Source organism: Acyrthosiphon pisum, chromosome A1, assembly GCF_005508785.2.
Source record: "Acyrthosiphon pisum isolate AL4f chromosome A1, pea_aphid_22Mar2018_4r6ur, whole genome shotgun sequence".
Taxonomy (NCBI): Eukaryota; Metazoa; Arthropoda; class Insecta; order Hemiptera; family Aphididae; genus Acyrthosiphon; species Acyrthosiphon pisum.
Window position 1 is genome coordinate 44,242,021 of NC_042494.1, and position 17,565 is coordinate 44,259,585.

Here is a 17,565-nt window from a genome sequence, read left to right on the forward strand (position 1 = left end):
GGGGGGATCTATCCCCTCATCATCCCCCACCACTGTTTAACCACCACTGATCCAAAAGTGCTTTATCAGAATTTATTCAGATATTTTATAACATATTATAACGACTTTCGATAATATTTGTAATGTATGTGTATTATATATTTGTATTATTAATTTAAATGTGTATAAGATAAGAAAAAAACTTGAAATATTACAAAATAAAAACATATTGTTGACACAATATAATAATGTTGTATTTAGTTGCATTAAGAAAATTAAAGCTCATAAATCATAATAAATTAACATAGGTACAATGGTACGTATATACTTAAGTAATAACAAAATTATTTTAGTGAAATTAATTGAGACCTTTATTGACCTATATATATCTAAATATTACATAACTCACGTGTACATATTTTGTGTGCAACAATTTTTATTCAGAAATATAACTATAGATATCCGATATTAAAAAAAAAAAAATTGGTTATTAGTTTATTAATTCCATAACAGTTCATAACTAATTAAACAGAAAAACATGAACGCCCTTGTAAAATTAAAGTTTAAAATTTGTATTAATATAATTTTATATCAAACATTTTTTTAAACTTCTCTAAACTATTTTTATAAATATCAGAAACCCCTGACATAATTCTGTGAATATATGGTTGGTTCTCAGTTCCTATATCTGTAGTAGGACTGATGAAAGTCGTGAATTTTAACGGCAACTTTATAATAGGAGGATTGGTCAAGGGATTATTTGTCCATATCATCCACGTTCTTTCAATAAAATCAAAAACTCCTGTAAAAAAATAATTTAAAAAACAAGATAGCATTGTGTAAAATATATAGCTATATAAATAGTAACAAAAATTTTAAAGTCCCTACGAATAATATTTTTAAATTTCAATAAAATAAATAAATACAATTTAAAAAAATCAAAATTTAAGCTAGGAAAGTATTGGATATATTTTTTTGAGATTTATATGTTTCTGTAAGAAAAACTTAGGAGAACCTTGTACTATATTTTCAAGGTTTTTTGACTTAAAACCGAAAATTATTCAAACAGACATCAAAAAGTCAAAAAATTAAAATATCTATAAATATTTCCAAAAAATAAGATACCGAGAGTTTTTGTTTTTTGACTATTATTCAAACTAAATAGAAACATACGAGCAGCGTAAAACCACTGTATATAGGTAATTAATACAAGTCTTGTAAGTCAATTTATCTATTGGTTTCTGAAAAAACCAAAAAGTAGGTACTAGTCAAAAGTTTTTCTATTAAAAGTCTTTGTCTTTTTCTTCATCTTAATAATAGTTTTTTTTATAACTAGAAGAAAATTTCAATTCTTCAATGTGGTTATGATTTTACAGGAAGATCGACAACCATCGTATTTTAGTCAATGTTTCATATCCCTTTAATTTTAACTTACCAAGATTGATCGTGTTGACAAAATCGTTAGCCCTGTCCCTAAAAATTTGCCACTCTCCACCGCGAGTGGATCCCAATATTCTCAGAATGTCTGCCAAGCTTGAGATGTTATCCTGTAGCATTATTTCCTCAAACGTTTTTTCTCTGGCCACGCTGCTCTCCCAACCAGATTCTTTTAATTCCTCGCAATCCGAAAAATGTAATCTATCAACAAAATACGCAATTTTATTCTATTAATACGTGTTGTATGGACAAGAGGTGATATATTTTTTTGTGATCTTAAAACAGTTATTATAGTATGTATATTGTATATTAAATTGTTGAGATTAAATTGTTTGTACATTTTTATAATATTTTCACGATAATACAAAATTATAAATATGATAAGTTTTGAAACTCAATGAAAAAACAGTGAGTAAATGGATGTCGCTCTGCTGTACAGTAGGTTACAAGCGAGTCAGTATTATGGATAGTATTACATTTGAATTCAATGATAGTATAAAATCATTGTATACGAAAATCAATTCTGAGGGAAGAGTGTCTGTCAGCCTATAATATTAGCAAGTAGGTATATTTTATGATATTATTGTGATTAAAGTAATTAATTTTAGTAGGTATTATTCATCAAATATCATTCATCAGTATATCTACTTAAATTCATTTTTGCCAAAAAAATTACATTTTAAAATGTCATTGCGTGCAAAAAATATAATAATATACTCTAAAAATGTCATAATATATCCACGAATAATATTTTTAAGTCAAACAATTTTGTTAAAATAAAAACTTAAAATCATTATTCTTGGTTTTAATATGTAATTTCATCCAAATTTGAATTTAAACTGTCTGTAAAGAATAACTGTTTATATATATTTTTAGATTTTTTGGTTACTATGATTGATAATTTTCGAAATTTTAATAAATTTTGTCAAAATTCGAACTTTAAATGTATATATAAAAAAAAAAAAACTGTGCCTATGGATTTTGAATATTTTAAAACTGCTATTGTAACAATATATCAGGACTCAGAAGTCTGGAATAAAAAATGTTATTGACATTTACAAAAAAAACCAGGGAATTGAAATTTGAAAATGTCCGTAAACAGTTCCAAACAAATTAAAATATTTTGAAAATGTTATCGTGTATGGAAAACACTTATATAAACAATCGCTGATAAAACCGGAGAAAATTGCATTTATTACGGTCATTTGTTGAGTTACACCAAAAACCAAAATCGATTTGTCAAAAACCTATGTAGCGTAAAAATTCCAGGTTTTCCTTAATTTGAAAATGTTATGAAGTATAGAAAATTATATAATAAAAATATTGTGTAGATTTCAAGTATCTACGGTTATTCGTTTTTTAATTACAGTAAAATAAGAAAATCGCTAAATTAGAAATCAAATGAATATTCAATGTTGTAAAAATAAACAACTATTATATAATAAATAACTTCAAACACTCATAAAAATTTAATTTGACTTTCCGGTAGACATTTTTTTTTGATTAAGGTAGACAAACTTATGAAGAATCTTGTTTTACATTTTCGAATTTTAGATTTAAAAAGAAAAACTTTTATGAATTTCTAACTCAAAATAATTTAAAACATAAAAAATACAAAAAATAATAAAACGCACATCATTGTAAACATAGAGGATAAGTCGTTCTGTTATGTAATAGGATTCGAGGTACCTCGTCATTTAGTAATCACTAATAATTGTAATAAATGGGTGTTAAAATGTAATTGAATGACACATTATTGCATACGAAAAACGATTCTGAGCAGTGATGGTAAGTCGGGTTATGACTGAGGATATTTTATAATTCATTTTTTGGATGACTATTAGTTATTTATTTTTCTGTTAACAACAGATTAAAGTTAGACTAAATATTTTTTAAATGTTGTAATGTTTCAAGTCCTTACAATTGATACTATTATTAAAATACATTTATCGAAAACCGGTGTTGCGTATATTATGTTTCAGTTTTACTATTTGAAAAATTCTAAGACATTTACCGCAAAGAGATTTTATTCTCTACAAAAAACCACCCAAAAAGTTGAAAATTAAAAATGTTTACTACTCCTAAGAGGTACGTAGACACACAGAAAAACAACACATTGGATCATTGTAAATTCAATAAATTGAACCTATAGTACGTAAATTCATCACTTTACGCAGAATCTAAAACCTATAGACAGTCGGTATGAAACTTCTGATTGAGTGGACATGAAAAACTGTTGTGTTGAAATATTTTTTTTAGTAAAAAATATTTATACAATTTATTATGACTTATATTATAATATTTTATTGTATGGACGGTCACTTGTTCGTGTAAAAGGATGTCGATGCGATGTCTATCGATCTTACGATCACTTCTGACTTCCGATTGGTTTCCGACGGGATCACCTCAATTGAATAGAATACCCGGGTACACCTGCTTCCGTCAAGGAAACCGGCGTTTACGTGAAACGCGTCTGCTGTACCAGCTCCGTGGTTGGTTAGTATCTCTTGAATTTCATTTATGTTGGCCTTGGAAGCCAACAGAGCTCGCGTCAGAAACACCCGAGCTGAAACGTAAATATGAGTATATGACTTAATTTTGGTAAGCACATAAATGTAAGAATGTTATTAAAAATTATTAATAAACATTTAAAATGCAATTATAGATACGTAAAAAATCACTAATATCAAATATTGTGGACTTATAAAGAAAATTACAAAAATATAAAATACATACATATAAGAATAGGTTAAGCGACTTAGGTTAGATCTTATACCTATACGTGTTTCTTTTTAATAAATTTTGTTTGTAATACATTTGTATAAATTATAAACTAATACATTTAAGTTCCGCAAGATAAAAATATATTCTACTTTTGTAGTTGAGCGAATATTAATTTTTGACACAAGTCCAACCGATGATAAGCTACTTGAAAATTACCAAAACACACTTTCCCAATATTAATCAATTCAATGAATTGCCTGCAGCACTTGACTTTTTGTTGCGTACTGATGAGTTTTCACAATAGATATTTTGATCATTTATGACTGAAGTGTTCAAATCATTTGTTCCGATCAATTATCAAAGTTCTAAACTAAAATATCAATGCATGGTTAAAATAAAAACAGCGATATTACGTACTAAAAATTCCACGTAAAACACGTCTTCTAAACGTAATATTTTTGTTCATGAACACAGTAATGCACCTATATTGTCTATATGTTACGCCGTGACACAGGTTATAATATTTTTTAAATAAACCTGGCAGGATCACCATTTGCGAACACTTATCATACATTAATAGCATATTTTAGTTATTATAGCACATTGCTTGTTGGGACGCTTTTAAAATTATGTGGCCCGGATAGTTAATATAAGTACACATTAGTAATAATATCAATGGCTAAGAAGCCAAAATTTGCTTGCCTATTTTCGCAGAAATCGTTTAAGAATCTATCGAGTAATGTAAGACAATATAATATAAAATTTGTATACATTCATATTATGATATAAATTATTTGGTTGGTTATTAATAATCAGACAAAATAGCTCTTCAAATAGCATTCCATATGGAATGTAGAACGATAGCGATGTAACACATTAGATAGTCCACACCCATTTTCGATCAAACGTTCTACGACACTCCCCAAACGTATACACGGTAATATATGAGCAACGAGCGCATTATATAGACCAAACGTTCCGTATGACTGATACTCATTAATACTAGAGGAGATAATATTTTCATACCCATATTATAAGAGCTATTATTCAAAACCAAATCAGTAGCAGTACTGTCCCTTAATAAAATCTCAAGACACATCGTTCACGCCAGTATATTATGCACTACGGTATAATGTTTACACATTGGGTCATTAGAATATCGGGTATTGTCGTAGGATTAACTATTTTGAACTACTCATACAATTACCTGTTGCTTCATTTCACTATCGAGCCCATCCTAGAATAAGATAATCTAGATCTAAAACGTTAATATTATATATTTTATATAATTAAATGAATATTTTAATGATTTAAGTTAAGTTGCGATATTATTTTAACTATATTTGTATTATAAGTTAAGTAAAATATAGTGTATACAATTTGCGTAACTTTGGAATTAATTTCAATTGAGCTCCAATAAGGAGTTTTCACAATCGTGTCCAAAGTTCTAAAATTCTAAAGGCGCTCTTGAATTTCAATCATAATCCTAGACATTTTTGTGAACGTATCAATAGTGAAAAGAACACTAGCGAATAGCATTAGAGTTTTACTTACTACCTAATCATTTTAGAACACATAAATTAAGTAAATAACATGACATAATTTTATTAAGTTTGATAAAGCTTTAATTTATAATATTTTTAGAATATTAAGTTAAGTAAATAATGTATAAAGTTCTTGCAACTTTGTGATTTCAATTGGACTCCGATAAGGAGCTTTCGCAATCGTGTCTAAAATTATAATGTCCAAAGCACCGTTTGGTCCTAACCAAACCTAACTTTCGACGTTCCCGTAAAAACCATATCCCGCCTTACAAAGTTACAAACCATAACTAATATGCTACAATACTTTACTGCATTTTGTATTCTACTACAGTAAATAATTAATACCGAATTTATAATTTATTTTCTCTAGCATTATAAGACTTAAGCCATTATGTATTACTATATTTGGATTTAATTTTATTCATTCAAATAAGGTCATCTGTTTAAACGCACACAATATATAATATGTCATAAAAAATGGTTTTTACGTCTTAATATTTAAAAATATTTTCCTTGACGCACACACATGGCTCAAAACAATTTTGAACAACGCCATTATGTTGGATATAAATTTGTTATCTTACATTTTTTTTATTTTACTAATATTAGTCACATGATTATTTCATTATGTATGGACGAATGGTTGATACTCTAATGAGATATAAAAAGAAATTGTTCACGAATTTTTTAGTGTAATAAATAAAAATTGTAAAATTTAGTATTTATAACACACAACTCTATAGCGTCTTAGCCATCGCCCATCGGTATATCGTGCGATTGATGATATATATATATTATATTATACTTATATTTAATCAATGATCGTGTAATAACTTGAGATCAGCGTTAATGTAGTTTAACTCACGTATTTTATTTCTGCGAAGTTTTTTCGCGAATATCGTATTGATCGAAAACACCAAACCATGGTAGTTGTGACCGCTCGCGTATCCAGACAGTGAACCGGCATAAGTCATCGCTTCCCATTTCTCTTCTCTTATCGGAAATATCCCACCGCCTTCTTTACCATTCGGCTTGATGTGAGCGCTAACGATGTAAAAATGATTTATCGTCGTATTCAAGGCGTCCTCGTTGTGTCCGATAAACTGAAATGACGACGACAACGGTAAAAAAATATTTCATAAAAATGTTTTCAACTTAAAAATACATCAAATATATCAAGCGTTCAGTTGTGTATGCACATTCACACATTTTTATTTATTTATTTATTTTTTTATTTATTTATTTATTTATTATTAATAACACGGGCGGAAGCCCAATTTAAATATAAAAACAAAGATAATATTTACATTATTAAGATTAAAAATGATGTAGAACAACAGCAAAATACAACTACAACAAAAATTACAAATAAACTAGAGCAGGTAAGAGAAAGAGGGGTCAAGATTTGCATGTCTCATACAACGAGTAAGGAATTCATTAATCAGATTTTACTTTAAAATATTAAATTCTAACGTTTGGAAAGGAAAGAAGAAAAAACCCAAAAATATAAATTATGATGAAAACTAGTGAAAATTTAGATTTGTTTGTACATACTACATATGTAGTGCCTACGTATACTTTAAACAACATAATAACTTATACTAAATTAATATTTTTAATAATTAAACATTTTTTATTTTAATTAGTTTAAATTAGAAAATTAGTTCAACATTCGTGTATTGCCAAGGTCTGTATTCCAGAAATGGAGGTGTGTACAGCAATAATTTTCTATCTTCACCTGTCCCTTGCACGGTATGTTCACCATTAATGTAGAACAACCGGCACTCGTATCAGCACTAGTATCCCGGACGTTTGACACTAGTATATCGTCCAAATGGATGAGGAAAAGCTAAAAATATATTACTCATTATAAAACGCAACGTTATAATATTCGAGTATTTTTTTAAATTTTTTTTTGAAAAGAGTTTTTGACGCATTTTTTACGCACCTTATGAAACGGAACGTTAGCGCCGGTGGCCATTCCTTTGAGCTCGACCAAGTATTGAGGAAAATACTTATCCGTCGTTTCTAGACATTCGTTGTACACTTGTCTCCCATCCGCGGACGTTTCATAAATTTTCAAATACTCTTTCAACGGCTCATATGTGTCCACAAAATCTCTTATAACTTTTCCGAATGTCTGTCCCTGCATGTACATAAAAAAAGATATTGTACGACACATAATACCCAGTGGCGTAAATAGTGTTTGAAATTTGGGGGGGGGGGGGGGGCTGAAGCTCAGGTCTATACTTGAAACTCTTCTGATGCTTTTAAATTATAGTAGTGAAATCATTAGTTTTTTTTTTGGGGAGGGGGGCTATAGAAACTCTTAGGGGGCTGAAGCACCCAGTCCCCCCCTATTTGCGCCAATGATAATACCGTAATCACATCATCGTCATTCATCATCGGTGTCTTAACCTAACCGTGTCGTAGATCCGTATAGGTTAGGGTTATCATATATTTTATAGAAAAAAAATAACTGGGCAAACAATTTTGGCTAAACTCTAAGAAAAAAATACCTCTAAAAATAATTTAACAATTTTCAAAAGATATTTTTGAAATAACGCTCACATGAGAGGTAAGGTGGGTTATTTGAAAGGGTAACGGTCAGGCGGGCTTATAATTACTCATATTATCTTCATGTGCTAAATTTACTTACGACCATATATCCAACTTCATAGTGAGAACCGGTTACATACACTAACGGTACGCAGTTCTGTCTTCTGTATACAGATTTCGGGATTCTATCTAGAAATATTATGCACATTATACAATATACATAGAACAAAAAGTTCACATATAAGTTTTTATTCTTCGTCATTTCTCTTGATACGTTGTTTGTATACTATAAAACAGAATGGTGTGTTCACCACGAATAGGAAAACTGTATAACACTGTGTGAAAGAAATAATGTAAAAAAATGTACTGACCATCAGATCTATTTTTAGAAATTAGTAAGTATATCTCCATAGTATAATTACTAGGACCTAGAATTTGATGTACCTACTGAAAAACCTTGAAAATTACCCTTAAAAGTCACAAAAATATGCCCTTCAAAGCTTCAAATAATTTAAACATGTTTTTTTAATATAAATAAAAAATATATACCTAACATCTCATGTTAATGGCGATTGTTCAGTTACTTCTTTTTTAAGAAAATTTAAATCATTATGATTCTATTTTATTTTATATACTTGTATGAATATTGAACAAATAATAATAGTATCTGCGGATTATAAATCATTATCGAGAAATAAAAATATAAAAACCTGTATTATAGTCCTGGTCTATAGAACGGACGTTATGAATTAAATTAAAAAGTAATAGAACAACGATAATATTATTCAAAAACGTCATGATGTCATCATTAATCCACACTTGATCCTAGATCATAAATAATCTTCAAAAATAATATTTTCATATGGCACTGACGCGTAAACAACGTCACACAAAATACACAAAAGTAAAGTGTAAACTAATGCCTAACGGCTAACATATACATTTATAATCTGTCAGTGTAATGGATATTATCTATACATATATTTACTTAACATGGGTGCCATATTTTATAATAAAATGGAGTTAAACATTTGGTATAATTAAAATATACGCACAACAAGGTGTTGACAAGTCACACATATACCACAATATTGTTATAACCAAATTTTTTCCTTTGAGTTATGAATTAGGCTTTGAGAGAAATAATTATGTATTGAAAATAAAATAAGGATTGTTATACATACAAATTCGAATTAAAAATAGATTTACGCAGAATATTGTATCAAAACAATAAATTTCTGAATTATTAGTTACAACAAAAACAATACCCATCACAATACCTAGACAAGAGCTTCTACATCTACCTCGATCAGCCTCCTTCAAACAGACTTCAGGTGAACAACTAATAGTGTTGTTAGTAATTAAAAAAAATTTAACTCAATGCAATTAAACGAATAAATAAAAAATATCACAAATGAAACAAATTGTTTCCATTAGCCAATGAATTAAAATTATAATTATGGTTTATTTGTAAGTCTATTACAATAAGTACATAATGAAATAGTAACAATTGATTTTTTTTTTTAAGCAACAATTTCCCATTTGACCGATTTTGGTTACAATATAAACTACTTATAAGAAACATTGTTTTAAATTTTCAATCCTTAGTTATAAAAAAAAACGAGTAGTTGGGTAGCGCTTTGCTACACATTAGGTGTCTAATAGGAAGTCACTATAATAAATGTATTTAATTTGAATTCAATGATATAAAATCATTGTATACGAAAAACGATTCTGAGCAAAGACGCTCAGCCTATAATATTACTAAGTAGTTAGTATATATTTTGATGATATAATAATATTTTGTTATTAAAGTAATTTATTTTACTATTATGCATTAGTACAACAGTTAGTTAAATTCATATTTTCCAAAAAAATAACATTTTAAAATGTCATTGTAAATATAAAATATAATAATATACTCTAAAGTTTCATATACCTAAGAATAATATTTTTAAATTATGACAAAATAACTAAAACCGTTATTCTTGGATTTAATATGCAATTTCACCCAAATTTGAACTTAAAATGTATATAAAAATAACTGTGATTATATATTTTTTATATTTGTTGGTTACAGTTCGAACTATTTAAGAGAATCACTGTATTCAATTTTCAATCTTTAGCTATAAAAATTGAACATTTCATAATTTTTAACTACAAAATAATTTGGAAATTTTCGAGATTTTGATAAATACATTTGTCAAAGTATGAACTTTAAATACTTAAAATCAAGTCTATGGATCTATAATATTTATCAACTGCTATAAAAAATGCTTACCTAAAAGGAACCTTGTATTAATTTTTCAAGCTTTTTGATGCAACGAATATAATTTTATTTCGTCAAAGAATAAAAACTAAAAAAAATTAAATTAAAAATTTCTAGAAATAACTTAAAACGAGTTAAAATATTTTTGAACATTTTTCATGCATAGAAAATGATAAAATAGACATTCAATGAAAATTTTATAAATTTGATATAATTCAAAATTTGTCGTATGCTTATAATAATAGCACTAATAAAATCGCAATATATCAAAAATTGTATGGTGCATGGAAATGTCCAATATAAATATTTATTCAGTAAATATTTAAGAGTTACACTAAAAAACAAAATCAATTTTTTTTTCTGATTATACGTTTGAAAGCTATTGGGTATTTTTTACTTTTGACCCCCAAAGTACCAACGACATTCACTTTCCTGCCAGAAAAAATGCTGTTGAAAAAATCAAACATTTTTATTGTCCTATAAAAGGTAATGACAGACACAATTAAAAAAAAAACACACCATTGTAAAATCAATACATAAACGATCCGCTCAGAGTCTAAAATTGATCATTTTATAAATTTTAACTATAGAAGGGTTTAAAAATATTCGAGATATTAATGAATTCTGTGAAAATTTGGACTTTCAATGCTTATAAAAGAAAATCGTATCTTTTATATTTTTCAACTGCTATTAGGCTATTTATGAGATAGATTTTTTACGGTTTTTTTTATCAATATTTTATAGTAAGAAAAAAAATCAAAAAAAATTTAAAAATGTCAAATGTCTATAAATAGCTCAAAAAAGAGTCAAAATATTTTGAAAACTTGATCATATACATATAGGAAAATACCATATAAACATTTGGTGAAAATGTAAAGTACCTAAGGGTATTAGTTTTGAGTTACGCACAGAAAACTACCAATGTAAATTTTAAATTTTAAAATTAGCAAATTAATTTTGTAAAAACTGGTTTAGCGCAAAAATCCCCATTTTGGTTATTCTCGACGCTTTTTAATACTACTAGGTATGTTTTACTTTACATCAGTAAAGTATTTTTACATAGTATCGACTAGATTCATTTTCCTACCAGAAAAAATTCTGATGTAAAAAATCAAACCATTTTTGCTGCCCTAGAAGGTAATGACAGACACAAAATAAAAACACACACAACATCATTGTAAAATCAATACATTCATCACTCCTCTATGTTAGATAGGTTTATGTACTTAAGACAAAAATAACGAATTTAAACATCAAACATGAGATATGAACACGAATCATTTGAGTTATCTATACATCGTTATATATTATTGTATTGGAGTGGACCTATTTATGCAGTTGTTTAAATATTTATCGATTCAAACTGACAGCTTTTCGTTAGCGTCTGTTACGTAGTATTCCCCGCACATAAAATATATTTTGCATACAAATTAAAGTCTTTTTGATTTGTATGCCACCACCCAATAAAAATGATATTTAACGAGACGGTTTATAAAAATTATTATTTTATATTAACAGTAGTAATAGCAGTATAATTGCTTACCTAGTGACACTCAATAACATGGATTATCATATTTTAATAGGAATTTTAACTTCTATAAATATTATATTATTAATTAAGTAATTAATTAATGTCGGCATTATATGGTCAATATTTATAATGATTTCAAAATAATTTAAGAAAACCAAAAAATAATGTACCTATAGATATGTATAAAGGCTATAACCCGATTCTGCCTGTCAAAAAATAAAAAAAATAATTTAGATTGTATACCTTTTTGGGCTTAGTGTACCTATACCTATGTACCTCAGTTCACAGATAAATTTGGGTACCTTTGCGAACTAAATCAACGAAGAGGAACAATTTATTTGTGGTGGATAGCACTTGTTATAAATCGAATGTGGTTCAAACTACTCTTTAAGCATTCCAGATATCTCCAAGAACAATTCGAAATTTTCACAAAATCGGTCAAGTAATTTTTTAGAACCTATATAATAGCTACAAATATACATTTAACTCTCATATTTGTTTTAAGATATAATTTCTTTATTCGAAACCATAAGCATTTGATGGATGATTTTTACCTCATCTGCCAGAGTAGCTAATTCCAAACATTTAAAATACAAATTTTTATTAATTATTTCTCCTATAACCAATAGCAACCATTTATAAACAAACATTTCTATCGTAAATCTCAAAATACCTGTTTGAGCACCTCTCCGGGTTGAAATTGTGAATCTAAACCATTCAGGGACTCACTCAAAAACACACAATAAATGGCCAGTGGTTTAGGAGGAGTTCATTAACATACAGACAAATATGTATTTTTATATTGTCGTATATGCACTTTTCAGTGATATACCTCTATCGACACTAGAGTTACCAAAATACCATAAATTAACCGGTTACAGTTTGGCTCTCTAGACGTCGATATCGCTACCTTTACTGTTTAGACTTTCAAACTTTAAAAACCATAAATTAACCGGTTACAGATCAGTTTGAAAGAATACAATTAACGTAGGACTACTTTCACCGTTTAAACCTTGAATCTTCAACGACCATGAATTAACCGGTTACAGATTAGATTTAAAGGGATATACTTAGAATTGTGTGGCTACTCAAACAAAACATATAATTTTGCAGGTCGGAAACACTTTTTATTATTTATATAAACAAACACAAAAATTAATAGTCAAACGTATCGCAGTATTGACATACCGCGACTGCCTCCTCTTACTCTACTTTTTGCCTTATATCTAGTTTACAATTTAACTGCCTCAGCACATTTGCTTCGCTGGCCTACATTACAAATATGATTACTATTTTATATACATAGTCACCTAATACTACAATATAATATATAGACATAGATTGTTATTATTTTTGGCCACCCAATTAATTTCACCGAGGAAAATTATTATACATTAAAACCTTCTCCGTGACTCGACCGATTTATTAGTGAAAACCGTATTAAAATAAGTTCTTTTTGAGATATGCTCGTACATACGAAAAATGGGCAGTGTTTCTTTACCATATTATGCATGTTATATACATATAAACCTTCCTCTTGAACCACTCTATCAATTTAAAAAACCCACATCAAAATCCGTTGCGTAGTTTTAAAGATCTAAGCATACAGAGAGAAAAATGGACTTTGTTTTATAATATGTTAAGATTAAGATTAAGATATACGATTGAATAAGCTTAAAAATATTATTTTAATTTTATCATGTACAGAACATGCTAGTATAAAAATGTGGTCAAAATGTCAAGTATGTAGAATGTAGATTGTAGATACTACGACAGTTGCTCGTTTCAAAATTACACCAAAATAACAAAATCGATTTTGTTGAAAGCTGGTTTTGCTTGAAAATTCTAGTATTATTTCCTTATATATATTTTTTTGTGTTTTCTTGAATATTAAGGAAAGTACTGGTAATTTAAAATTCTAACCAACTAAATCGAATTTGGTATCAGAAACCATCCTCCAAGTTGAAACCAAACCATATTTTCTACCACTTTATGTGTATACGCTATACATATTACAGACACAAATAACAATTTGTTAAAGAAAATAACTCTTAATTGTAAAAATGTAAAATAAATACATTCGGCGTTCCACTCAGAATGTATAGATATAAATAATCAAGAATTAATAAAACTAAAAGATCTTTACCAATGGTTTTGTTTTTTACAGCTTTTATGTGCAATGACAACAAACTATATCTACTTTTACAAATAAAAAAGATGCAAAAGTGCGAGTACTGCTCTGCTGTACAGTAGGAGTATGGGAGCCATATAGAGGGTCAGAGGGATCACTGTAATGGATGAATGTGTTCAATTTAATATAATATTATATAAAACCATTTTAGGTAGATACACAAATAAAGATTGTGAGCGAAGACGGTCTGTTTGTCAGCCTATATTACTAAAATACTAAGTATATTTTATGATATAATTTATTTTACTATTAGACATTAGTAATAGGTACAAAGTAGGTCGAAATGTTAAATTAATTTTTAACAAAAAAATACATTTGAAAATGTCATTATGTGCAAAAAAGCGTGCATTGTATCTTTAATAGTTGTCAACTACTACTATATCGTATACTATATTATGTAATGACTTATGAGGAACTTTGATTTTCAAGAATTATGACCGAACGAAAAAATGTATTGACATTTATAGACAAAAAACTAAAAATGTCAAGTCTAAAATAATAGCTCTAAACGAGTAAAAATATGTTTAAAATGTCATGAATCGGTTTTTTGTTTATAGTTACACAAAAAACCTGATCGATTTTGTCAAATCTGGTTTTGCGTAGAAATATCATTTTTTTCTTAATTTTGTTTTTTTTTTTTTTTTCCGACGCTTTTGAAAACAATGTGCATTTTTTATATTTGACTCCTAAATAACCAACTAAGTTCACTTTTCCACTAGAAAATATATTGAAGTATGGGTTATTATAGATTATTCAATAGATTTTCATCAAAGCGGTGATGAGTGGTGAGAGACACAAAAAAAACCCACAACAACACATCATTGTAAAATCTAATATTCCATCAGAATTTAAAAATCTATTAAATCTAATAAATATTTTAAAAAAGAATTGATCGATTGTGGAACTTGTGCTGTGGAATATAATAATATGTACACTACTACTTGTTATCTAACAATGATATAAAATAAATAGTTTGCATAATATATTACATAATTGAGTTGTTATAGTATAGGTACTTATTTACTATAGTCTATAATAATGTTATAAGTATATACATGCTTGAAATTTATAGAAATCATATTATCTACACTAAACACAAATGTTGTAAAAATTTAATCAACGTCAACTGGTTAATATTGTACGATTATCTAAAATTATGTTGTCATTTCTAATATTTAATTAATTATAATCTCTACTGATTGAAATCGTTCACGTTTGTCGTTCATGTTCTTTTTTTTTAAGGAACCTTACATATTCTATTTACTATTTACAAAAATGAACAAGTTGATCTGGTCGACAATTTTAATTATTTAAATAAAACCTTGAGTTACGTAGGTATAGTTGTAATAACATTTTTAAATGTAGTTTTTTTTATCAATATAAAAATGAATTTTTTGTATGTAATAATAACATTAAATTTATATTATGTTAATCATTTATAATAAAATTAATTATAAAATAAAATAGTTTAACATTAACCCAATAACAAAGTCTATTAAAATCAAAGCCAAATTAAAACAATGAAATTTTACATATTTTAAAAAGTGTTTTTATAGATAGGTTATAATAATTAAATGTTATAAAACTTTTGCGTTTATCGTTTTTTAGAGTTAAAACTTTTTATCTTATACATTGAGTGGATGTTAATTCTTCGAATATGTATTGTTTTCGTCTTATACTAATACATAACTGCATAACATGTCAAATTTTACGTGAAAAGATTCCGTTTTACTCAGTTATTTTTAAAATTAGTGAGTATTACTCTATTATAAAATTTAAAGGAAAAAAGTGGGTACGTGGATGTCGCTCTGCTATACAGTAGGTTACAAGTGGGTCACTGTATAATGGATGATATTCAATTTAAATTCAATGATATAATAGGTGGGCATTAACTAGTTAAAAAGTTAAAGTTAAGTTAAAAAGTTAAAAATTTTTTAATTTTTTAACTTAATTAGTTAGATATTTTTTAATCAACTTATTAACTCAACTAGTTTAATTTATAGTTGAAATAACTTAGATTTTCTCAGTTGATTTTAAAAAAAATCCATCAAGTTAAAAACATTTTGACATTTTTCGTTTAAACGTAAATATTACTATATTAGTATAAAATAAAAATATTCCAATACAAAAACGCAAACATTTCTGTTCTTTATCTTGATAATATAATTGTGTGTATATTTATATATTTTATTAAGTTGTAAATTATATATTATGCAGTCCTGTAAAGTATTTAAGTAAAAGTATTTGAGTAAAAGTATTCAAATACTTTTTTAAGTATTGAATAACTTTTTAAATACTTTCAGCATGAAGTATTTTGAATGGTATTTTAAATACCTACTTTTTTTTGTATTAAATACTTTTTGGTATTGAATACTTTGGTTTTTTATTTCGAACATTTTATTTTTATTCGAAATAATTGGTTGAAAAAATATTATTGTCAACTACAATAATATTTAATAGTTTTATTTAATGTTCTGTATTTCTGTGTTAGCCGAAGCCCAAAGGTTTGGGAAAAACAGATTTCTAAAAAAAGTTATTGAATATTGAATAACAATATTCCCTTTAAAACTATTAGATAACTATTAGATTACCTACTACCTATGTGTTTATATTACGATAATTAGAAACCCACTTTAAAAACCAAAAGTATTTGAAAAGTATTCCAAATACTTTTTCAAAGTATTTGAATAGTATTTGAAATACTTTACAATTAAAGTATTTGAGTGGTATCTTAAATACTTATAAAAAATGTATTTGAGTATTTAATCAAGTACTTTTTAAAAGTATTCTTTACAGGACTGATATTATGCTAGTTGCAATTATAAATGTTTTTAATAAAATTAATAATTTTAAATTACAAAATGACAATTTTTATGTTTTAAATTTTAATGTAATATAACTTATAATATATATGAAGGTAATGTATTCATCTTAAGAGGATGTCAGCGCACTATTCGTTTTCTCTCTCTAGCCATAGACAAAACGCATTTACGCAAAATCATTTTTTCTATGCGTTTAAGTAATCTTAGAGTAAAGTCACCTATTACAAAAAAGATAGAGAATAATATTTTTGAGGGATATATATTTTATTATTATTTGACTTTGTATTCGACTTTCAAAAAAAATAAAAAATTTTGTAAATTTAAATGATGTTTAAATTGTTTTGAGACAATATTTAGACAAATCGATATGTCATTCCCTCAAAAGTCAAAAGTATTATTCTCTATCTTTTTTGTAACAGGTGACATTACTCTAAGATTACTTAAACTCATAGAAAAAAGGATTTTGCAGATAAATGAGTTTTGTCTATGTTGTGCGTGGGCCAGAAAGA

General features: G+C 27.0%; 1 protein-coding gene across 4 annotated transcripts in view; it reads right to left on the reverse strand.

Annotated features, from left to right (window-relative positions):
* Positions 1-395: 395 nt before the first annotated feature.
* LOC100162707 overlaps positions 396-17,565 on the reverse strand; it is a 32,282-nt gene continuing 15,112 nt past the window's right edge. For 2 of the 4 annotated variants that reach the window (XM_029487108.1, XM_029487109.1), the window contains 7 exons: positions 8,344-8,432; positions 7,633-7,830; positions 7,423-7,533; positions 6,550-6,787; positions 3,739-3,982; positions 1,415-1,617; positions 396-781 (listed from right to left, as the gene is read on the reverse strand). In XM_029487108.1, the coding sequence (XP_029342968.1) occupies positions 555-781; positions 1,415-1,617; positions 3,739-3,982; positions 6,550-6,787; positions 7,423-7,533; positions 7,633-7,830; positions 8,344-8,432 (1,310 nt within the window). In that variant the 3' untranslated portion in view covers positions 396-554. The other 2 variants (XM_029487107.1, XM_001943112.5) reach the window with 2 other exon arrangements.